This window comes from Caenorhabditis briggsae (genome assembly GCF_000004555.2).
Source record: "Caenorhabditis briggsae complete genome, chrIII, whole genome shotgun sequence".
Lineage (NCBI taxonomy): Eukaryota > Metazoa > Nematoda > Chromadorea > Rhabditida > Rhabditidae > Caenorhabditis > Caenorhabditis briggsae.
In genome coordinates, this window is record NC_013490.2 from 12761220 (window position 1) to 12785572 (window position 24353).

Consider the following 24353-nt stretch of genomic DNA (forward strand, 5'->3'; position numbering starts at 1 on the left):
CTTTTTATAATCAAAAAACACCGCAAAAATGCGATTTTGTGCAATTTCATGAGGTTTTTGAATTATAAAAAAAGTTTTATCAGACAAATTGAAAATTTGTCCATAGAAAATGAAGAGAAAATAATTGCGGTTTTTTTTGAGCTATAGAACTCCTAGAAATGTCAAAAACTGAAAGAGGAGATAGATTGTTTCTGTAAAAAACTTTCAAAAATTACCATTTTTTGACATTTTTTCTTTCGGAAAACGACCATACATGAATCTATAACCACTAATTAATTTTTTAAGAATCATTTGAATCATTTTGGAACTCCACAAAAACAGATAAAAAATTCTGAAATTATGGTTTTAGACCTGCAATTGTGATCGCGCCAAACTTTTTTCTGTAGATCAAAAATTAATTTGCAGTTCGGAATTGTTCTGTAAGAGAGCGTGCAGTTGACACCTTTTTGATATCTTTCAAAAGAGCTGAGATAAATGGGCTCAAAGTTCGAAGTTAGGGGCCCTTGTATCACAGGTTTTGAGCTCAATTATCTGGGTTACTGTAAGAGATATTAAGAAGTAATCAACTGATAAAATAAACCTCATTGTATGATAAACATTTTATCAGTTGATTACTTCTTGATATCTTTTACAGTAAACCAGATAATTGAGCTCAAATTTCAAAGTTCGGGGGCCCTTTTATTAGAGGTTTTATGGCTTGCCAAAAATCCATCTTTGGGGACTTCAAAAATCGAATTTCCCAGTTTTTGGATGAATTTTCAAAACCAAAAACTACTATTTTCAAAGTTCTGTGTATCCGAAAGTCCGGATGTCCGCTTGCCCAGCTCTGAGCCAATTTATCTCGGTTCCTTTCAAAGATATCAAAATGTGGTCAACTGATGAAACATTTGTCATCTTATCACAAACATTTTATCAGTTGACACCTTTTTGATATCTTTCAAAAGAGCTGAGATAAATGGGCTCAAATTTCAAAGTTCGAGGGGCACTTGTATTACAGGTTTTGAGCCAATTTATCTGGGTTCCTTTCAAAGATATCAAAAAGGTGTCATCTGATAAAATGTCTGTTATAAGATGATGAACATTTTATCAGTTGACCAAATTTTGACATCTTTCAAAGAGAGAGAGAGAGAGATAAATTGGCTCAAATTTCAAAGTTAGGGGGCTATTTTATTAGAGGTTTGGGGACATCAAAAATCGATATTTCTAGTCGAATCTAGAAGCGTTTTTCGAATTGTGGAACTCCTCAAAAATCGACATTTTCCAATTCCTCTGTGTATCCCAAAGTCCGGATGTCCGCGTTGCTTACCGGTTGTGTGGGTTGAATGTGAGCATCTTGTCGAGCAAATCGAGGGCTCTAGGATCGGCTCCCGGGTAGAGACGGGACCACGGTTGTTTCGGCTTGTGGGGCAGGGAGATCAGGTACGAGCGAGCCTTGTCGTTGATTATGCACTGGAAATGGGGGAAAATTAGGATTTTCAAATTTTTCCGAATTCCGAATCTTTGAAATTTCAGATTTTCAGATTCTTGGAGATCATAAAATGGCATTCAAAATGTTCCAAAAACATAGAAATTAATTTTCGAATATTCAGAATTTCAGATTTTTCAGAATTCAGAATCCTTGAAATTCGAAGTTCACATTTTTTAGAAATCAAAATCTTCGGAATTATAGATTTTTCAGATTTTTGAAATTTTGAAAATCAGATTCAAAAAATTCCAAAACTTCAAAATTCGAATTTGAGATTTTTCAGAATTCAGAATCTTTGGAGTTTCAGGGGTTTTTCAGAATTTGAAAATCTTAGAATAGCATTCAAAAAGTTCCCAAATTCAGAACCCTCATTTTCTAGAATCATTGAAATTCGAATTTCAGACTTTCCAGAATTCCATCTTTGGAATTCCAGATTTTTTCAGATTATTGAAGATTCTAGAAATTCCAGAATTCTAAATTTCAGATATTTTTTTATTGGTTTAAAGTGACAGAAACCGTTCAAAAATCACTGAAAAATCACTGAAAAATCGATAAAAATCACTCTGAATTTTTGGATCACGAAAAATCGATTTTACAGTGACTTTTTCAGACTTTTTGAATGGATTCAAATTGTCAAAAATCGCCTAAAAAATCTGGAAAAAAATCACTAAAAATCGATTTTTTGATTCATGAAAATTGGTGAAACTTGTTCAAAATTGATAAAGAATCACTGATCGGATCACAAAAAAATCGATTCTTAGTGATTTTTTAGATTTTTTAGACGATTTCTGGCATTTTTAATCGTTTTCAAAAGATTCAAAGTGCCAAAAATCGCCTAAAAATCTGCAAAAATCACTGAAAATCGATGTTTTTTTTTATCAGAAAAATCACTCTGGATTGGTCAAAAAATCGATATTCAGTGATTTTTTCAGATTTTCAGATGATTTCTGGCATTTTTAACTGTTTTCAATGGCTTCAATTTGTCAAAAATCTGGAAAAAATCACTGATCGGATCAAAATAATCGATTTTTGGTGATTTTTTTAAAGATTCTTAAGACGATTTTTGGAATTTTGAACAATTTTGAATAGTTTTCAATGAATCAAAGTGCCAAAAATCGTCTAAAATTCTGCAAAAATCACTGAAAATCCGATTTTTTTGGTCAGAAAAATCACTCTGGATTGGTCAAAAATCGATATTCAGTGATTTTTTCAGATTTTCAGACGATTTTCAGTGATTTTTGCCATATTTTTGGATGATTTTCAGGACGATTTTCACTGATTTCCCATCAATTTTACCTGCAAGTCTTCGTTCGACGGTGATCCAACTACCGCAAGGATCAGATTTAACTGATCCAGGTAGTGTTTTCCTGGGAAGAGCGGCCGATTGTTGAGCATCTCGGCGAGGATGCATCCCACCGACCAGACGTCGATCGATTTCGTGTATCCCTTGGAGTTGAGCATGATCTCCGGTGCTCTGTACCAGCGAGTCGCCACGTACTCCGTCAGGAAACCAGTGTGATCTGTCTGCGGATCGGTGACCCTTGCCAGACCGAAATCGCAGATCTTCAGGTCGCACGTGGTGTTCAGAAGCAGATTCGATGGTTTCAGATCGCGATGGAGCACGTTGGCCGAGTGAATGTACTTGAGTCCGCGCAGGATTTGATAGAGGAAGTAGCAGACGTGGTCGTTGGAGAGCTTCTGCGTTTTCAGCAGTTTGTAGAGATCCGTTTCCATCAGGCATTGCACTATGTAGCTGAAAATGAAGGAGCATTGAAGAGGGGCTATTTTCAGAGTCAATTTTCAGCCAATTTATCTCAGTTCCTATCAAAGATATCTAAAATCTGTCCACTGATAAAATATTCCTCATTTTATGATAAACATTTTATCAGTTGACACCTTTTTGATATCTTTTAAAAGAGTTGAGATAAATGAACTCAAAATTGTCATAAGCTTGAAAATGCTCAAAAAAACTCTATTTTTGCCAGTGAATTTCAATTTTGGAGCTCAATTCGGTCTGAAATTAGCCTTAATCAGTCAAATTCAGTCTAAATTAGTCTAAATTGGTCTGAAATTGGCATAAATTTGTCTGAAATTTGTCTGAAATTGGCCTAAATTAGTCTGAATTTAAATTTTGGAGCTCAATTCGGTTTAAAGTTGGCCTAAATTAGTCTGAATTGGTCTAAAATTGGTCTGAAAATGGCATAAATTAGTTTATATTGATCTGAAATTGGCCTGAATTAGTCTAGAATTGGCCTGAATCAGTCTGAATTGGTCCAAAATCGGCCTGAATTGGTCTAAATTGGCCTAAATTAGCCTGAATTGGTCTAAATTAATCCGAAATTAGTTTTAAAAAACTGGTCTACTTGGGCCTTTTTTGAAGCCTGAAAAGCCTGAAAAGCCCATTTCGGCCCGAAAATTCCGAATTTTCGGACAATTTTCGGGCCTGAAAATGCCTCTTTTCTTTCAGCGAAAAAGACGCAAAATGAATATTTCTGGTCCGAATTTTTATGCTTTTTCAGGCTTTTTCAGGCCATATCAGGCTCAAATTCCGCTGTTTTTCGAGCCAATTTTGAATCTAAAACTCCCTTACATGTCTTTGAGCGAGTCGACAGTCTCCGAGCGAATGATCTCCTGGATGTTGATGATCTAGAAGGAAAAAAATCGATAATTTCAGACACTTTCAGATATCTAAAACTTACATTCTCGTGCTTGAAACGATTGAGAATCTTGATCTCTCGAAGCGTGCGTTGGCAGAACGTCTGATGCTCGAACGGCGAGATCTTCTTTATCGCGACGCGGTCCTTGGTGATCGTATCGAGTGCGGATCTGGAAAAATAGGAAATTTCAGAATTCTGGAGCTCATTTTCAACCTAAAAATCGAAATTCACTGAATTTCAGCTCATTTTCAGCTCAAAATTTGTCATTTTTAGGCTAGAAACGGTCCAAACTCCTTATTTTCTGGGGTCCATTCAGCAGCACTTTCAGCCAAAATAATGAAGCTGAAACTTTCACAAAACGAAACTTGCTTAATTTTAGCTCTTTTCCAGCTCAAAATTCATCATTTTTAGGCTAGAAATGGTCCAAATTTGACCCAAAGCTTTCGAAATTCCCCTTTTGGCGCCAAAAATGGAGCTGGAACTTTTGAAAATCGAAATCTCCGTCGTTTGGAGCACATTTTCGGATCAAAACTCATCATTTTTAGGCTCGAAATGGTCCAAATTTGACCCAAAACTCAAGCATTTCCAGCCAAAAAAAAATGAATCTGGAACTTTTAAAAATAGACATTTGCATCGATCGGAGCTCATTTTCAGCTCAAAATCGACCATTTTCAAGCTGGAAATGGTCCGGTTTTGACCCAAAACTTTCGAAATCTGTCAATTTTTGGCTTTTCTGGCTCCAATTTTCAGCAACATTTTCAGCCAAAAAAATAGAGCTGGAACTTCTAAAAATCGACATTTCCATCGTTTGGAGCTCTTTTCCAGCTCAAAATCGACCATTTTCAAGCTAAAAAATGGTCCAAATTTGACCCAAAACTATCTAAAATTCCTTATTTTCTGGGGTCCAATTTTCAGTCAAAAAAAAAAAGCTGGAACGTTTAAAAATCAAAATCTCCGTCGTTTGCAGCTCATTTTCAGCTCGAAATTCATCATTTTTAGGCTAGAAATGGTCCAAACTCCTTATTTTCTGGGGTCCGATTTCCAGCAGCATTTTCAGCCAAAATAATGGAGCTGAAACTTTCACAAATCGAAATTTGCTCGATTTTAGTTAATTTTAGGCTCAAAATTCATCATTTTCGAGCTAGAAATGCCCCAAATCCGTCGGTTTAGGCTCCAATTTCAATATTTTCAGAATCAGTCAAAAAAAAAAGCGATAAAACTCACGCCACCATTCCATAGGCGCCCTCTCCAATGTACGACAAATTGACATAGCGTGGAGCGACCTCGAAAAGCTGTCCGTGCACCTCCTCAACATTGTTCACAGTCGAAATCACCGCGTCACCGTCGGCCATCTGGAAATTAAGGATGTTTAGAAGGCGAGAACTTTCAGGGAAAGATTTCAGATTCTCGAGGGCTGGAAATGGAAGAACACTTGAGGATTTTCAGACTTTCTAGGGTTCGGCTGAAAATGGAAGAAAATGTGGCGAAAACAAGAGAATTGAGGAGAGATTTTAAGCCAAAATTCACAAATATGGGGTTTTCAGAGATCAGAAATCCCAGAATTTAGGGACTTTTCGAGTTGAAAAGAGGGGAATGATTGAAAATTCATGAAAAAAATGTGTGTGAGGCAAAAAAAAAGCAAAAAAAGAGAAGTGAGAGAAGAAGAGGAGAGGGGACAGATGATTCCGATTCCCAAATGTATGGGAAAGTCCAAAATACCAAAAATCATAGGATAGAGACCGAAATGATCAAGAAATTGCTGAAAATTGGTCTGAGTATGGTTCAAAATGGTCGGAATGACCCGAATGAAGTCTCAGTGTCGTCTAAGAGTCCATAATATCAAAATTCCTAGGAAAGAGACCAGAATGGCCTAGAAATTGCTGAAAATGCGTCTGAAAATTGCTTGAAATGGTCAGAATAAAGTCTAAATATCCAGAAAATTGCAGAATACCAAAAATCATAGGAAACAGGCCAAAATCACCTAGAAACTGCTGAAATTCGTCTGAAAATGGTTAAAAATGGTCAAAAAGTGCCCATAGAGGATATAAGTGTCCATGGAAAGTGTCCAAGTACCAAAAACCTAAGCATGTCTGAAAATTATCAGAAAACGGCAAAAATCTCAGAAAATGTCTAATCGGTCTATGAGTCGCCCATATGTCATGAAAATCGCTGTAATTGCTCTGGAAACCGCAAAAACCATAGAAAACAGACCAAAATGACCTAAAAGTCGCTCTAATTGCTCTGGAAATGATTCAAAATGGTTCAAAACGACCCGAATGAAGTCTAACTGACCAGAAAAGACGAAATAGCCGAGAATCATAAAGTCGAGACTAAAATTACCTAGATTTAGCTGAATACGTTGCTCTGAAAATGGTTCGAAATGGTCAGAATGAAGTCTAGAAAGAGTCCAAGTCAAGAAGTGTCCAAATCATAAGATAGCCTATATGAAGGCTAACAGAGTCGACCGAAGGGCTAGGCCTATATGACAAGATCTGTATGAAGGCCTAAATTACCTAAACTCTCCGGAACTTGTCTAAAAATGGTCATAAAGCGTCTAGAGAGTGTCTATGCGTCTGACAAAGGACTAACCGGGTTCGCGACATGCTTCAGGCCTCGATTTTCGATCCTTTTCAAGCTCCAAAAATGCCCCTAAATCCTCCACAAATGTTCTAGAAGATTCTAGAAAGAAGAGATTATGGATATCCTCCTCCTAAAAAAACTTTCGGCGAGAAATGAATCCTATAATCCTTCTCTCTCAATGCTCTTTTTTCCTCAAAAAGAGATATGAATAAGACGACGAGAAACTGCCTATAGTAATCGTTTTTCATCTCTTCTTCTTAGGATTTGATTTGATGCGACGACGACGACGAGGATGAATGCCGATGAGAAGAAGAAGAAGAAGAAGAAGAAGAAGAAGAAGAAGAAGAAGAAGAAGGAGAAGACGTGAATAAGATGGCGTGAGGGGTGAGGGAGAGAGAGAGAGAGAGAGAGAGAAGAGAGGAGATTATGGGTGATGGACGGACGGCGGATATGCAAATGTCACCTTCTCATCATCATCATCATCATCCTTTAGAAGAGCGAGATAGATATAGATGCAAAAAGTAGTATAATGCCATTTTTCGTTTAGTTTTGGCTTTTAGGGGAGGGGTACTGTACTACAGTACTACTGTAGCTCCTTGGGATTTTTGAGATTAAAATCCACAAATGCATCAGAGGAGCCGCTGACGAGGTTCTCAGAATGATTCTGATAGATTCAGGCGTTCGAAATTCGACCGAGAACGCTTCAGACAGATTTAAAGTTGTTGAAATTCTTCTAGAAGCTTCTTAAGTCGTTCTGATAGATTCAGAACCTCAGGAACGTCCTAGAAGGCTCCAAAGAGTATTCGGATACTCTCAATTTGACCAAGAACGATGCTGAGGGTGCTAGACAGCTCCAAATTTGTTGAAAACTCTCCTGGAAGCTTCAGAATCGCTCTGAGAGATTCAGATGCCTCAGGGATGCTCCAGGAGGCTCTGAAGAGCACCAGAAGTCTCCAAACGGTACAAACGATTCAGAAAGGACTCCATAAACTTCCAGATGATGATTTTCAGACATTTTCAGAATCTAATGACGTGATAACGTCTCCTAGAGTTGGAAATGCCTCAAAAATCGTTCCGATAGATTCAGAAGAGCTCAAGAGTGCTTCAGAAAGCGCCAAAGTGTCTCCAAACCCTACAGACAACGTTTCCAGCTTTTGACGCTCTAAAATGGCTAAAAATCCTTTTTTGAGTCGTCAGGCTTTGGCTGCTCACAGAAATATTCTCAGAATCGCTTCTGAAGCGCTCAAAGCAGCTGAAAATCGTATTCTGAGCCTCCAGAAGTACTTAAAATGCGAAAATCGCACTTCCCAGATTCAGGAAGTCAATTTTTCCAAAGAAATCAGATGACTATTCAACAAATTGTTGACATACACCTTGTGGCGCTTTCAAGACAACAACAAATTGCTATTTACCTCTTCTTCTTCTTCTTTTATCCTAGTCATATGGAATATGAAAATTTGTGGTTTTCAGTCATTCACATTTCAGAGAAAAACGTGATTTTCAGACTGAAAATCTCAGTCAGAACAACGATGAGCAATGAAGCCAAAGTCGTATTCTAATTCCTATTGTTCCTCCGAGATGAAGGAAGGGGAGGGGACGTCATAGGAACATGGGATCAAAGCACAGACAGGGGGAATTTCTAGAAGACGTGGTCCGAAAATCCGAAATTCAGATATATTCAGAAGCCGCTGAATCGTTCCAGACGACTCCAGAATCCAACAACGTGAGAACGACGTCTTCTAAAGTTGAGAATGTCTCTAAAATCGTTCAGATAGATTCAGAAGGCGGCTCCAAACACTACAGACAGTGTATCCAGTATCCGAAAGATAACCATAGCAACCAGTGTGCCAGGAGCATTGCTCAGCTTTAAAAATGCCAAAAAGGTCTCCGATTCCATTCTGAGCAATTATACAAAGTTCAAGGCATTGCTCAGCTTTTAAAATGCCAAAAAAATGGACATTGCTCAGCTTTATTCTCCTCAGAAGAGCTCTAGCTAGCTAGTTGAAATTCAAATTCCAAAGAGCTGAGCAATCGAGCCAAAACAGGTGCATTTTCATTTCTTCTTCTTTAGAACTTCTCCATGGAAACCTCAAGACACCTAATTTTCGACATTTCAAGATGACGTGGCTTCTTCTTCCAAACGCCCACGTCTTCAGAGACAGGGACGAGGGGACGACGAAGAAGAAGGAGAAGTAGAAGAAGTTCTAGGATCAGTAGGAACAAATGGGATTACATTCGGATTTAAAGGAGGACACAACTTCAAAGTTCAACATCATCTGAAGATTCAGATGACGTTAGGAGTGAAAAAAGTGTTTTTCAATAGGGAATTTGATACCTTTGTCGTGGATCTTCAAAAAAAAAGCAAAAAAAGCGAAAAATGTGAAAAAAATTCGGGAGGTTTCGAAATTCAAAAAGGGGCGGAGCTTTGGATTTATAGCCCAGAGAAGGAGCCAAGATTCAGGAATCCAGCCAAAAAAAGGGGCGGGGCTTGAGGTTTATAACACAGCTATCATAGCAGAGCAAGGAGCTAAAAGTGGGCGGAGCTTAGGGGGCTCTTAAATTCCTTTTCAGTCAATGAGGGTTACTGTAGCTGAGCAATAAATGGGTCATTTTCTACTGTAATTTATCAAAGTTCAGCAGAAAAATGAGGTCATTGCTCAGCTTTCCTATAGTGAGTCTAGAAATGCGAATTTCGACATTCTGAGCATTTTTCAGAGCCAAAAATGCTGATTTTGGTCTTCAAATTGCTCATTTTCGGCTCATAATTGCTTCTTTTTGGCTCGAAAATTGAGTCAACTTGGCCTAAAATGTTTTAATTTTGCTTTGAAACTGCCTATTTTTGGCTCAAAATCGCACATTTCTGGCTCAATAATGCCTGTTTTTGAGCTCAAAATTGCTCATTTTTAGCCTAAAATAGGTCACTTCGAGCCCACTTCAACCTCCAAATTCGCAACTTTTCAGTGGCGCACAAGGAGAGAATCTAATTTCAAACCTATCGAGACAAAAAAAGAGGCACCAATAAATTGGTAATTTCTTCTTCTTCTTCTTCTTTTTGCAGCGGTAATCGTTTCGACCTTTTCCAACTGCTCTTTTTGTGCTCCAAAAAGAGCCTTTTTCAGAAAAAAGAGACAATTTTTAGGAGCCTGAGCAAAAAAAACGAGCAGCAAAAAAAAGGGAAAAATTCGAGAAGCTCGGAGAGAGAGAGAGTGCACTTGAGACGCGCAAGAAGAGCCCGGAGCACCTTCTTCCTTTTTTGACCGGAGAGAGAGAGAGAGAGAGAGAGAGAGAGAGAGAGAGAGATGCGCCAGAGAAATCACAAAGAGCCAGAGCCAGCCAGTCAGCATATAATTTTTCACGCCTTTTTGGCTCCAAATTCCTATAGACAAGAGACAATAGGAGCAAGAAGTCTCGAAGCGGAAAGTCCAGAAGCTATATTTAGGCTGAGCAATCGGCGGAGAAGTGGTGGTCCAGGACCAGGTGGTGGTGGTGGAAAAGGAGAGAGGTAAATGTCAAAATGGACTATTTTGGAAGGTTCATGAATTAGTTGACATTTATGTATGTGTGTGTGTGTGTGTGCGTGTGTGTTTGTTTGTGGCTTGAGAAGAGGGCGGAGTCTATGATTGCTCAGCTTAGAAGTTTCTAGCGCAAGTTGGGCCTATTTTTAGGTCAAGTTAGGCCTATTTTATATAGCCTAGTTTTGCTATTTCTAGATGGAATTTAACCATTTCTAGGTCAAATTTAACCATTCTCAGTGCAAGTTAGGCCTATTTAAGGCTAAAATAAACTATTTATAGTCCAAATTGAGCCTATTTTTAGGGCAAGTTAGGCCTCTTTTCTAGCAAAATTAGGCCTATGTTTACAGCAAATTAGGCGGCCTAATTTCAGAACGAAATTAGGCTTATTTATAGACCATATTAGGCCACATTTCAGGCTTATTTCTAGATCACATCGGATAATTTCCAGGCCACGAATTAGTCAGACTTTTTGGGCCAAGATTAGACTGCTGTTATACCGAATTTTTAGCCCTATTTTAGCCCTTTTCAACTTTTTCAGCCCTTATCACTAGAAATTTCTTCAAAAGCTGAAAAAAACCTGATATGGAGAAAAGTAAAAGGGGCTGAATTGAAAAAGCTGAACACAGCAAAACGGGGGGGGGGGGGCTGGGGGTTTATGACTAATAAAAAGATTAAAAAACGCCAAGAAAGGCATCGAAAATAAGGGAAGCAGCAAAATGAAATGGATAGGAAAATCAGGGGGGTTTCATCAAAATAGCCAAATATAGAGTTTTTAGTGGCTTAAAAATGAGCATTTTATAGACAAAAATCGGGTACAGAAAACTGAACATTTTTATGGTCCAAACTAGGTAATTCTAGCTTTGCTATTCCCGAAAATTTAGTGTACTTAAAATTGGGCATTTTTATAGCCCAAAACCAGCCAACTATGAAACCAAATGTAGTACTAAGTAGTGGAATTTTATGGCCCAAAACCAGGTAGTTATAGTGCCAGCACTCTAGAAATTAGAAGAGAACTTAAAATAAGCATTTTCATGATCTAAAACTAGGTAATTGTAGTTCTATTGGCTGAGCGTTTTCCTGAACTATTCAAAAGCGGACATCTCGGGCAAACCGACTCACAGACATCACAACAAATAGAAAAAGCGGATGTGGAAGTGAATTAGTGATCACATTTCCTCCTCGACACTTTTTTCCCACTATTTCTGATCAGAAATCGTTGAAAAAAAAGGGAAAAATGGGAGAAGAAGAAGAAGCCGAGAGAGTCAGGCGTCAGGTGCTCCTCAATGTTATCGATCTGATAGATAGAAATGAGATGAGTCTAGTGATAAGAAATTCTAGATATCTTTTTCTATCCCTCTTGGAGAAGAGCAACTTCGCTCCATTGAGAATTTCCGGATTCTTAGGGTTCATTTGGCCCAGAAATTGCGTTCAATTTAGCCTACAAATGGGCAATTTTGGCTGGCTTGAAGCTGAGCAATCATAGAGCTCAATTGAAATATCAATATTTTCGGCAAATTCGCTCTATTGAGAATCTATGGAATAGCTCCTGTTCCAGACGAGTTAAGGGGCCAAAAAACTCGGAATTTCTCAGAAAAACGGCAACAAGACAAGTTAGACCTCTGAAAACCCGGAATTTCCGTTTCAAAAACGCCAAAAAAACCCCGAGAGGAACAGCCAATTACAGACAGTCGCTGTGTGTCAAATATCGCGTGACGGGGTGAGGAGAAGGAAAACGAAGACGTTGAAAAATGCCTTAAAAATATGAGAAATGGGAATCATGGCGAGAAGAAAAAGAGGAAGAAGGAGAAGGGAGAAACACTTGAAAACCCATGAAAATGTCGCATTTTTTTAGTTGAAAAATGCAGACAGAGACTCTATGAGAAATATGTGTCTGGAATACGGCTAGAATCTCAGCCGAAAAATTGGGGGATTATATGATCGAAAATCATATTTTTCGAGAGTCAAAAATTAAGGTCCGCCCACAAAAACGCCCATTTGATTGGAGAAAAAATTGTCAAATTAGATTCAAAATGACTGGAGGGCTGAGTATCAGATTCCCAGCGAAACTAGGAGCTCCGCACACAAAATGCTCCTGGTCATTTCTAGGGACGGGTCATAAAAGCATGGTTTCAGCCTCATTTTCAGTCCTTCTCTCCGCTTTTCTTAGCTCATTTCACAGCCTTTTTTGGCTTGAAAATCCAACCAAAACAAAGCAAATTTCAGCTAGAAAATTCAGAAAAATCCTTGTTTTCTGAGAGCCGTTTTGTATGGCATTTTGTATTCTAACACGGACACCAAAAGTGAGCGAGAAAAAGAAGAAGAGGAACACTGCACATCCGACCGGCTGGCGGCAAAAATGAATTTATTGGTGGAAAAGAGAGAGAGAGAGAGGAAAGGGTGTCTAACTAGGGGAGGGACATCATCCCAGCTAAACAACAACAACGACGACGACGGCGACGACGTCTGACGGAAGGGATAAGGCTGAGCAATCTGGAGGCGCTGAATTCGAAGTTGTCAGATTTCTTAGATTCTGGAAAAAAGGAATTATAGCTCAAAGCTTCCAGCTGTTCAGTGTAGGTTCCAGGAATCTTTTGGCAATTCACAAGGACGGAAGGAATGAAGCTGAGCTTTAAAAAGCTGAAAACAGCCTCTTTACTCAGTAAAAAAAGCAACTCATTCATTTTTTTTCCAATTTTTTGCCTTCAAAAGACACAAAGACTACACGACGAACGACGACTGACGATGACTATGACGAAGATGAATATAATATTGAATAATATAATGATGAAAATAGCATGTCATTTTGTATATATGGTTTCTTCGAGACTACAAAAACTACAAAATACAGCAACAAAAAACAGCTGAAAATGGCAAATTTCCAGCTGCCAAATTCTCAATTTTCAGCACAAAAAAAGCCAAAAATCCGAGTGGAAATCCCTTCAAAAATGACCTGAAAATATCTGAAAATGCTTAATTTACAGTTATAAAAATCAGATTTTTCAGTTTTGAATCGAAAAAATTGGAATTTTCCATTTGAAATTGGCTGAAAATTTCGAATTTTCAGCTGCCAAACACTCAATTTTAGACTCAAAAAAAACCAAAAAAAATAGAGAGTGATTCATCAAAAATCAAAAATATGATAAAAAATCGTTATCAATAGGGTATCAATGTACAGAAAAAGAAGAAGAAGGAAGGTACTGTTCAGATGGGGGGAAGAAATCGACAAAAAGAAAAAAGTTAGGGACCGGAAACCAGACAAGAGACGCAGAGATGGAGAGAGAAAGCGATGGGGAAATATGATGAGACGGGTAGGTAGGGTAGGTAAACTTCTACCTCTTGAAATTTGAAATTTTGAGAATTCAGATTCTCAGAATCTGGAGACGTCGCGTCAGAGTGAGGATTCTAGGAAATTTCAAAATTTCCGGCGAATTCAAAATTCTTCGAATTTGAGAAAAATCTGAATTTCCAGGAAATTCCAATTCCAAAAGATTCGCAATTTCCATCAAATTTGGCTACAGAAGCCGTTGGAGGCATCAAGAAGAATATAGAATTCGTTAGAAGCATCTAGAAGGATCCGGAAGGCTCCAGAATCCGCCAGAGACACATGGAAGGATCTAGGATGCGTCAAAAGCCTCCTAGAAGGTCCTAGAATCGGTTGCAAAGGTTCTAGAAGGTCTTAGAATCGGTTGCAGCCATCTAGAAGAGCATAGGCTTCGTTGGAAGGCGTCTAGGGGCATCTAGAAGGATACAGGTGCTCCGGATGGCCTAGGATTCTCTAGATTTCTAGGCCATCAAGATTTTCTAGGCCAGCTAGATTAGAAATCCACGAATTTCAAGATCAAAACTACTCACAAATCCATTTTAAAGAGCTCGAAACAAGGGAATATAACCTCTTCGGAGTGAAATTCTAAATACCAAAATGACGGGAACGTCTTCAAGACCTTTTATAGTAAGGCATAAGGCCCAAGAGCTCGAAGCAAAGAGTCTAGCGTCTTCAGAATACGTCTGGAACGTCTTCTAGACCTCCGTATCTCCATTTTTTTCGCTCCAAAAAGAGCCAAAAAGAGTCGGGGTCCATAAATGAATTAAGTTGGTCATGTTTAGAGGAGAGCAATTTCTCTTCTTCCCTCGCTGATGAAAAACGGAAAAAAAGAGAAAAAAGAGCGTCTCCTTCTGCCTCATGTCTCTTTTCATAGGAGAAAAATTCTCAAAAATGTATCTGTCTTGTCAGAGAGACGCAGAGATATACAGAAACTCTTTCTCTCTCGAGAGAGGGAGAGAGAAAAGACGCAGACATCTAGAGTTATATGGAGAAACGATTGCCACGGGGCAATTGTGTGTGCCGAGTGTATCTGGCTGGCCGCTGGCTGCTTGAGCGACGGAAACTAGAAGAAAAAAAGAGAAAAAGTCTCTTTTCTTTCCTCGAAAACTTCTATTTGAGTAGAGAGTGTGCGAGATGGAGAGACGCAGAGATGGAGAAAGAGAGGGGAGAGAGAGGCACAGAGAGAACAACCCATCAGGAATCAATTATTAAAAGTGGCTCGGCGGAAGGCGTATGAGTCAGGAGGCTCTCCTGACTCGGGAGGTCGGGCAGAGAGTACTGTAGGCGGGTGAATCATAGTACACTCAAAAACTGGTTGATCTAGAGCCTTTAGGTTCTAGAGCCTTAAAATCGTGCGAAATAGCTCCAGAATGTTCTAGAAGCGTATAGAAGCCGTCGGACATCTTCTAGATCCAACCAGATCTGTCTGGAATAGTTGAGAAGTCTCTAGAAGCGTCTACATCCTTTTTTTGAATCGTCTGAAATCGTCTGGGATAGCCTAGAAGTATCCAGAAGCGTCTGGAAGTCTCCAGAATCATCTAGAATCTTCTCTAGGTTTTGTGAAACTATTTTTAGCTATTTCTGACTTTCAAATTGTCCATAACAGCTCCAGAATCTTATAGAATCTTTGAAATCTACAGTAATTCGTCTAACGTCTTCGAGATCCAGCCAGTTCTTTCGAGAATAGCTTGGAAAAGTTCACAATCGTCTAAAAGTCTCCAGGATCATCTAGAAGTCGTCAGACCAGTCTAAAAAATCTGAAGCTCACTAGATCTATTTCTGGACATTCTAGATCCTTCAGAATACTCCAAAAATTGCAAATTTCGAATCCCCAAAAAACTTCTTCCAATTTCGGTTTCAATTTCAGAATCTGAAATTTGATCCAAAGCAAAAAAATGGACTTTTTAGAATCCTCAACGTCTTCAACTTTCCCAAAATAACAAAAGGATCATTCTCATGACGCATTCAGCTTCCCAAGACAAGAATAAGTCACATTACTTATTCCTTTGCATTTTTTTGCTTCTTTTGATCTCAATGTCCAAAGCTGAGCAATCTGAGCAAACGCGAGAAGAGGCTATAATTATAGACCAGCGCTTCTTTAAACAAGTTTTTGTTAAAGCTGAGCAATCTGAGCAATGGGCTGAAGAATACCGGAAGACCGGAAAGTTCTAGAGGCTTCAAAAAAAAGAGGAAGTACCCAAATGGTCCCTTGGGATCAATCCCAAAGCCGAACCCAATTCAATATAGGGAAATAAAAAGAAGAAGGGTAGTAAAATGACCTTTCAGAAGACGTCACGTCATCTGAACTTGCCAGTCCGGAAACGTCTAGAAGCCTTCAGAATCGCCTAGAAGTCTCCAGAATCGTTTAGAAACCTTTGAAATCGGCTAGAAATCTCCCGAAGCCTCTGGAATGGCTTCGAAGTCTCCAGAATCGTCTAGAAGCCTTCAGAATCGCCTAGAAACCGTCAGAATCATCTAGAATCTTCTTCTGGAACAGTCTAGAACCCTATAGACTAGCTTAGAAGCCTCCAAAATCGCCAAGAAGTCTCAAACATCACCTAGAAGTCTTCAGAATCGCCTAGGAGCCCCAAGGATTATCTAGAAGTCTCCAGAATCGTCTAGAAGCGGTTAGAATCATCCAGAATCTTTCGGAACAGTTTAGAAGCCTTCTGGAACTCTCTAGGCTTCACATCTGAATTCCAGTCTTCCAAACCTCCTGAATTTCATCTTTTTCAGCCAAGTTTCTGGCCCAAAAATGGGATTTTCTGGCTCCAAACTCCATCAAAAATCACTATTCTTGCACAATTCTCTCTGTCTGAGTCTCCTTATTAGAGATGGAAACATGAACAAACAGTAGCCATCAGGGAGGTTTAGTTATAGGATTTTTTCAGTGCTTCGTTCTTTGGCAAACAAGAAATTCGATGGGCAAATACAGAGAAAAAAAACGATCCAAGTTTGCCAAGATTAGGTAAAATATGGCCATTTTCAAAGCTAAAAAGTGGCCAAAAAAGGGCATAATTCTCCAAGCTATTGCTCTGCAGTCCCTTAGAAAAAAGAGGAGAAAAAGAGCCAATTTTCAATTGGATGGCGATGAATTCGCTTGGATGAGCACAGAGGCAAAAGGAGAAGAAGAAGAGAGAGGTTAATGAAGTTCAGAAGACGTGTTTTCTGCAGAAATAGAGGGAAAAGAGCCAAGGGATAACTCATTTTCTCTGTATTCATGTGACCCAATTATTCCTGGATTATGAGGGATCTAGCAGGATCTAGGAGTCGTTGGAGACATCTAAGAAGATCTAGAATGGTCTAGAAGGATCCAGAAGGATCTACAAGGATCTAGAAGTCTCCAGAACCGTCTGGAACAATCTAGAAGGATCTAGAATGCGTTGGAGAGGTTTAGGAGAATCCTGAAGGCGTTGGAGGCTTCTAGAAGTCTCTAGAAGGGTCTAGGATCCGTTGGGGGGGGGGCCTCTAGAAGAATTTAGAAGGTTCTAGAAAGATCTATAAGGATCCAGGATCCAAAAGCCGTCGGAGACATCTAGAACGATCTAGACGGATCTAGAAGTATCTAGAAGAATCCAGAACAAATCGGAGGCATCTAGAAGGGTCTAGATGGATCTAGGAGCCGCTAGAGAGATCTAGAAAGACCCAGAAGAATCTATGAGGATTTAGAAGCATCTAGAAGGATCCAGAAGCTCCAAATGGGCTAGGTTTCTCTGGATTTTTAGGTCATTAAGATCCTTGTGAGATCCTCCAGGTGAAAGATCAGAAATTCAGAATTTCAAGGTATCAAAACTTGCAAAAAAAAATCCAAATCCCAAATTCATCGAGCGTCAGAAACTTCTAGTTCCTTTTACCAAGAGGAATTCGTGATTAGCCTCAGCTGAGCTCCTTTTCTCTCTCTCTCTCTTTTTCTCTCACCACTTGAAAAACTGAAAACTAAATAATTCAAGGATTTTGTGGGAAAAAAAGGAAACGTTGCTTCTTTTTCTTTTCAAATGATGAATTCTTTGATTGACGTGGTGCATCTTCGTCTAATAAGACATAGGAGAGACGGATCGGATCTAGAAGTAGTCGGAGACATCTAGAAGGGTCTAGAAGGGTCTAGAAGGACCCAGAAGCATCTAGAAAGGTCTAGGATCCGTTGGAGGCGTCTAGAATGCTCTAGAAGCGAAGCTGTGATATGGCAGAGGGATCCTTTTCTGGAAGTTTCTAGAAGAGAGATTTCCAGATTTTCAGACTTTTCCCTAGCTGAAATTGCCATCAAAGTGTTCAATAGCTAGGAAATCCTGGGAAAAACGAATTTCTCCAGATTTTCAAGCTAATTTCGCTTATAGCTGGCTTCGTCCTACATGGCCATACCTAGGAAGCGGATCACAAAAGCATGATTTCAGCTCTATTTTTTCAGCCTGTTTCAGCTGATTTTCCGCAAATTTTTGGCTTGAAAATCCAACCAAAACAAAGCAAATTTCAGCTAGAAAATTCAGAAAAATCCTTGTTTTCTGAGAGCCGTTTTGTATGGCATTTTGTATTCTAACACGGACACCAAAAGTGAGCGAGAAAAAGAAGAAGAGGAACACTGCACATCCGACCGGCTGGCGGCAAAAATGAATTTATTGGTGGAAAAGAGAGAGAGAGAGAGGAAAGGGTGTCTAACTAGGGGAGGGACATCATCCCAGCTAAACAACAACAACGACAACGACGGCGACGACGTCTGACGGAAAGGGATAAGGCTGAGCAATCTAGAAGATCTAGATTCGATATTTTCAGATTTCTTAGATTCTGGGAAAATTAAACAAGCCTTGAGGTTCAGGTTGTCGAATCGTCCAAAATAGCTCCAGAATCTTCTAAAAGCGCCTAAAATGTCTTCTAGAAACAGCAAGAACCTTCTGGAATGTCGAGAGGTCTTCAGAACCATCTAGAATCTACTGTAGGTATTCTGGAACAATTTCTGGCTATTTCTGACGTTAAAATCGTCCAGAATCGTCTAGAACATTCTGGAATAGTCTAGAAGTCTTCCGAACTGTATAGACGTCTTCAGAATCATCTAGAAATTTCCGGAATCATCTAGAAGTCTCCACAATCGTCTAGAAACCTCCAGAGACGGCGTTCCATTTTCAGCTTCCGGAAAAAAGATAGGAGGTCTGATGAATAGATTTCAAGAATCTTCTGACACTTGAATCTTTTGACATTCAGAATCCAGAAGCTGGCCAGGAGCTGCCCAGGAGCTGCCCAGGAGCTCTATTGCTAACTTCCAATTGTTGAAGGCTCTAACGTTCAGATGAGCGCATTCTTTATGTCAAATCGGTTCTAGGATTCCAAGGCCCTTCTAGAATCTCTTAATCTTCATAAAATTCTCTTCATTTCCTTTTTGAAAATATCTCGAATTTCTTTGAAATTGTAATTCTACGCCTTTTCTTCCTTCTTTTCATCCTTTCTCCTTCTTTTTTTAACGTCTTCAATTTCTTCTTCTACTTCCTCTCCTTTTCATTCTATTCCTTCTCTACTGTAGCAATCTCGAACAAATAAACCAAAAAATCACGCAATTTCAGTTTTACGATCAGCAATGAATAGGAAGGGAGAATGAGAATTTTCCGCAACAAAAAGGAGGAGGCGATTCTGAGTTCGAATCGAAACAGATGTTTCTTGATTCATGGGATTGAAGGATCCAGGATCCTGCTATCCACGTGGGTGGATAGCAGGATCCTGATAGAATCTAGGATCTATCAGAATCTATTATAGGAGCGTTGGAGATATCTGAATGGATCTAGGATTCGTTGGAGGCGTCTAGAGGGATCAAGGATCCCCGATTCCAGATTCTCCATATTCAGATGGCCTAGCTTTCTCTGAATTTCTAGACCATCCAGATCTCAATACTCCATATATTGATTTCCATAGGATCTATGGGACCTGGAACATTTAAAACGCACGAGCTTTCATACTAGGAATCTGGAGAATCTAGCTAATAGAAAGCATGGCTAGAGAAATCCAGATTTCAGGAACTTCAAAGATGAGAGTCTTCAAGTTTCAAGCTCAAAAGCTGGAATTCCAGATCAAGTTCTCGTGAATCCCAATTTGGAACTTCGAAAGGATTCAGATGACCTTGAAAACTTCCGACTCGAAAATCTTCGATCCCAACAGAGCCTTGGCCATTCATGCCATGGCTTTCGGATTACGGTACTTCTGGCTACGGTAGCTTGTAGTTCTGGCTATAAGCTAAGGTTCTTCTATCCGTCCAGCTGGTCCATAGCGGTCTACAGTAGCCCACAGTACTCTCCATGACCTCCTATTGCTGATAGTAATTCCAAGGTCTCCAGGTGTCCCAAAAACGCTAAAAACTGAGTAAATCAACATAAAACACCACAAAATAGTAGATGTGTGTTATTGGACAATCGGATTATACCGCATATAAATATAAAAATTTCTGTATGTGTGTTTACTCAAAAAGCAGCCAGACGGAGGGACAGGCAAGGTGTGAGAAATAAAAAGGGAGGTATTATTATAGATCAACAACAAAAGTTCATGGTTCCAAATTTCTACAGTAATTCATCAGAAAAATCTACAGTACTCCTTAAAGTAGCAAGGACATCCGGTATATCGGGAAATACAGACAGACACGCTTAACAGTGTTGTAGGCTGAAAATTCCAGAGCAATCCCATCCTACAGTAATCCAAGTGAAACGGACATCCGGATATTGAAAAATACGGACAGAAATCTCAATCAAACGTTTACTGGGATTATAAATTTCAGAGAAAACTGGAATTTCTACAGTAATCCAACTAGCACGCACAACAAAGTCCGAGAACCCTACAGTAACCTGACCAAAGTCTACAGTAACCCAGCCAAACTCTTGTCGGGATAAAAAAGGCCATAAAAACCACCAAAAATTCACAATTTCAGCGATATTTTCAGCCGAAAATGACTCAAAATGCATCAAAATCTACCAAAATCAACGGAGAAAGACCATAAATTCAAAAAATCCAATATTCCAGGATCCAGACATCCATCATTCAGAAAATTCAAATCCATCTAGGTCAGCATTAGTGAAAGTCCACAGACACGAAGAACACCATGTCTAGAGGACAGCAAGACATCCGGTAGCAAGTAGGGAATGGTTTGTGTACATTTGACTACATTTCAACCAATTCTTTTGGCCATTTTTTTGGCCTTTTTTTGCATTCTCCTATTTTTTTACAGCCATTATACGGTATGTCACTTTGAATGAGACACATGACCAAAAAAAAGGCAATCCAATCAATTCCCGAGGATAGGGGAAAAAATAATGGAGAAAATGCAAATCAGTCATTTTTCAAGGTCATTTTTGACCTTGAAAAAACCATCTTTGAAATTTCTCCAAGGCTGTTGGAAGAGAAAAAAAACCATTTCCAATTGCTCAGCACTGATTATAGCCTTTTTGAACGGATTTTCGGCGGAAATCTCCAGTTTTCAGTTTAGGAAAAAGCCAAATTTCCCCCTTAGAATTTCAAGGGTTCGGAGCAATCAGTGGATTTTGGACCATTTTCAGCCAATTTTTCATGTTCCAGACGGCGGGTAGTTTGCCGTGGACCAAAACGTCCATCCTTTGAGAAATAAGGTTAGCAATCCAGAAGCAGCTAGGGTCTCAAGTCTTCGGTAGGAGGACGCCTACTCATTCTAAATGTACCGTAACCAAAATACGGGGTTTTTTTTCTAAAACTTTCCTTGGGAATTCCAGGAATTTGGGATTTATAGAAAATTCAGAGGAACAAGTTTCTATGTATTTCCGGGTCGTTCTAAATAGCAAGGACTTACCATCAAACTACACCTAATTCTGTGTAGTTGATAGCTGTCAATCAGAAAAAAGTGTCAAATTTGAAAATTGAATTTTTGGCTTTTTGGGTGCAGAACTTTCCCAGGAAGCTCAAGAGCTCATTTTCAGGCTGAAAATTCCAGCGTCAAGCCAGCGAGACAAATCTGGACCATTTTAGCTTCAATGTTGGCTTGAAAATCGACGCTAGAAAGTCATTTACAGCCAAAATCAGCGACGAGAATGTTCAGATTCTTTTAAGTCATTATGGGCCGTTTTCGCTTCAATTCTAGCTAGGAATATCGGTTCAAAAGCTTCTAGAGTCTTCTAGAATCATCTCCAACCGGCGAGCAAGACTTCAAATAGTCCAAAGATCGTTCAGAAACTTCCGGGAGCTGTGTTGGACTGGCTCCGAAATTCGATTCCAAAGCTTCGAGAACCTTCTAGAATGACATAACTTCCAGAACTCGATTTTTCCCCAAAGTTCCAGCCCCCAAATTTCAATTTCAGCCAGCAGCAGTAGTAGTAGTAGTAGTTCGTCTTCTGATGCCTCCTGCCTTCCAAACCACCGTCCAAGTAGTTAATAGGCTCATAAAAGTACACATCTTAATGATGGTTTGTACTTTTCCTCCTGTCATAATGAGAGGAGGAGGGAGGTTTCAAATCAGCTCTAATCAGCAAATCAGAGGCGATTAAAATATGTGGCAACACACTCAAAAAGTGGGAGAGAAGGGGGCGGAGCCTAAATCGGTGTTCCATTGTTTTACGTCATACTGGGTGATAGTCGGGAATGATAGTCGGGGGGAGGAGGAATGATAGCAGATAGCAAGAAGGAAACAGTGATAATGATACATTTTATTCAATTTTTGTGTTTTTCTGTATATCTGTGCATCCCGATGTCCATTTTTCGCATCCCATCTCAATTTTATAGCCTGTTATAAGTGGCTGGTGCGCCTTCGGCGCATATTTACCCAAAATTTCAGCGGATTTTCAGCCATTTTAGCAGGCTGGCCATTTTAGCAGGCTTTGGCGCCGTTTCTGGGGCGAATTTCAGCCTTTTCCCGCTAATTTTAAGCTTTTTTTCAGCCAAAAAGCAACATTCTAGATAAAAAAAATACGAAATTTCAGTCAATTTCAAGCAATTTTCAGTCAATTTTCTTCCATTTTCCCCCAAATTTCCCAAAAAAAAAACTCACCCTCACCCGTTGCTTATAGCCGTTGTGTCCATATTTGCCTATCGTATTCGTGGTCCGCGCGTTTTGATGATTCGCCGATCGATAGCTGAGACCTCCCGGCGCCGATTGTTGCTGCTTGGCGGGCGTATGGTGGTGACGTTGGCTATTCTGATGATACGGATTCTTTGCGGTGGTGACGTTGGTGGAGCTTCTGGAGCTTGTAGACGTCGCTGTGGTGGTTTTTGACGCCGAGCTGCCGGAGATTGGAAATATGGGCATCATTGATGCTGAAAATATTTAAAATTAGAAGATTCTAGGTTTGAAAAATAGCCAAAAAGGAGGATAATTACGGTAATTAGGCCCTAATAGAGCCAAAAAATGGAAAAAAATCGAAGGGGAAGCAGCTGGAAAATAGGAAATTGGGTGTGTTCGAATTAAAATTTCCTTGTTTTTCCCCTTAATTACCATAATTATATTGTAAATTATGGAGATTTTATGGAGATTTTCAAATTTCACAGAATCCAATAATCAGGAATACCGTAATGGGGTTATTCATGTAGCGAAAAAAATTTAAAGATTTTCCCCATCCTGCACAAAGTTCAAAGGCGCATTCCTTTTTCCAGAAAAGATATCTCGCCACGCGATGTATTGAAATGCATTTACAGTTATGTCGCAAAATGCTTTGAAATACATTTCGCGACGCTCATGCATTGAATTTCGAGGGCGCGGAAATGCATTTCAATACATATTTTCGCTACATGAATACCTCCATAAAAAAGTGGTCAAAATTGAGCCGTCTCTAAGCTCCGAGAACCACAAAAATCGACAAGAAATTCGGGAAAAATCGCATAAAAACCCCGCAAAAATTGTTTTTTTTTTGGGAGGAAATACCGTAACTACTATAATAGAACGCCACTCGGACCGTCAACTTTGAGACTATATATTTCGCTTCTTTTGAAAGATATCAAAAAGTTGTCAACTGATAAAATGTTTATCATGATATCATCAACATTTTATCAGTAGATCACTTTTTGATAATTCTCACAGAAAATGAGATACATGAGCTAAAGTTGACGAGATTCGGGTGGCATTCGATTAGAGTGTTTACGGTATTTCCTTCCAAAAAGTGCTATTTCAACTTTCAGCTCAATTATCTCGGCTCCCATGAGAGATATCAAAAATCTGTCAACTGATAAAATGTTGGTGATACCATCAGCTACATTTTATCCGTTGACCAATTTTCGGCATCTTTCATAGAAATCGAGATAATTGAGCTCAAAGCTAAAGACTTGGGTTGGCTTCTATAAGAGCATCCTAAAAACCCAAAAAAATGAGTTTTCCGGGAGAAATGAGCAATTCATACTAAACTCTTTATTTTTGCTAATTTTTATCTCTTTTCCCTCATTATAAATGTCACCTAATAAGCTTCATTTTTCGGTCATTTCAGCTCTAATTTTCTTATTTTTCCTCCTTTTTTTTTCAAAATTTCAGCAAAATTCTTCATTTTCGGTCAGTTTTTCCTACACAGTTTTTTCGCGAATTTCAACCAATTTCCTTCATTTTTTTGCCCATTTTTCCTACTAATTCTCATCTTTTCCCATTGTATGGTTATTATTATTCTTACTTTTTTCTGACCGTCCTCCCACACTTTTTCTACCCAAAATGTGTGTAATATTTGCACTAGGTGAGCAGAGAGACAGTGAGAGTGTTCCAAAAGAAAGTGATGCGTCACTTTCTCTGTTTTTTTTTTCATTTCATTCTATTCTCTTATCGTAGTACTTTTGCAGTTTTCAGCTAGATTTAAAGGTGGTGTGCGGTGAAAAATTTTATTGGTTTATTTTGTAGCAGAATTGCC

At 39.1% G+C, this 24353-nt stretch overlaps 3 protein-coding genes across 3 annotated transcripts in view; 1 reads left to right on the plus strand and 2 right to left on the minus strand.

Moving 5' to 3' along the window:
* Cbr-mpk-1 overlaps positions 1–5474 on the minus strand; it is a gene marked incomplete at both ends in the record, with an annotated part of 6217 nt that extends 743 nt beyond the window's left edge. Inside the window, 5 exons of the mRNA XM_002642794.1 lie at positions 1307–1449; positions 2762–3218; positions 4056–4111; positions 4165–4291; positions 5347–5474. Coding sequence (XP_002642840.1) covers positions 1307–1449; positions 2762–3218; positions 4056–4111; positions 4165–4291; positions 5347–5474 — 911 coding nt within the window. The remainder of the gene's footprint in view (positions 1–1306; positions 1450–2761; positions 3219–4055; positions 4112–4164; positions 4292–5346) is intronic.
* A 2059-nt stretch (positions 5475–7533) lies between these two features.
* Positions 7534–8642, plus strand: CBG26058 (the record flags this gene model as incomplete). The annotated part of the gene is made up of 2 exons (XM_045244553.1): positions 7534–7815; positions 8484–8642. The coding sequence occupies 2 exons, from the start codon at positions 7534–7536 to the stop codon at positions 8640–8642; spliced, it is 441 nt and encodes a 146-aa protein (XP_045100379.1).
* Positions 8643–21912: 13270 nt separating this feature from the next.
* Positions 21913–22777, minus strand: CBG26059 (the record flags this gene model as incomplete). Its single annotated transcript, XM_045244554.1, has 2 exons — positions 21913–21954; positions 22520–22777. The coding sequence occupies 2 exons, from the start codon at positions 22775–22777 to the stop codon at positions 21913–21915; spliced, it is 300 nt and encodes a 99-aa protein (XP_045100380.1).
* Positions 22778–24353: the final 1576 nt, after the last annotated feature.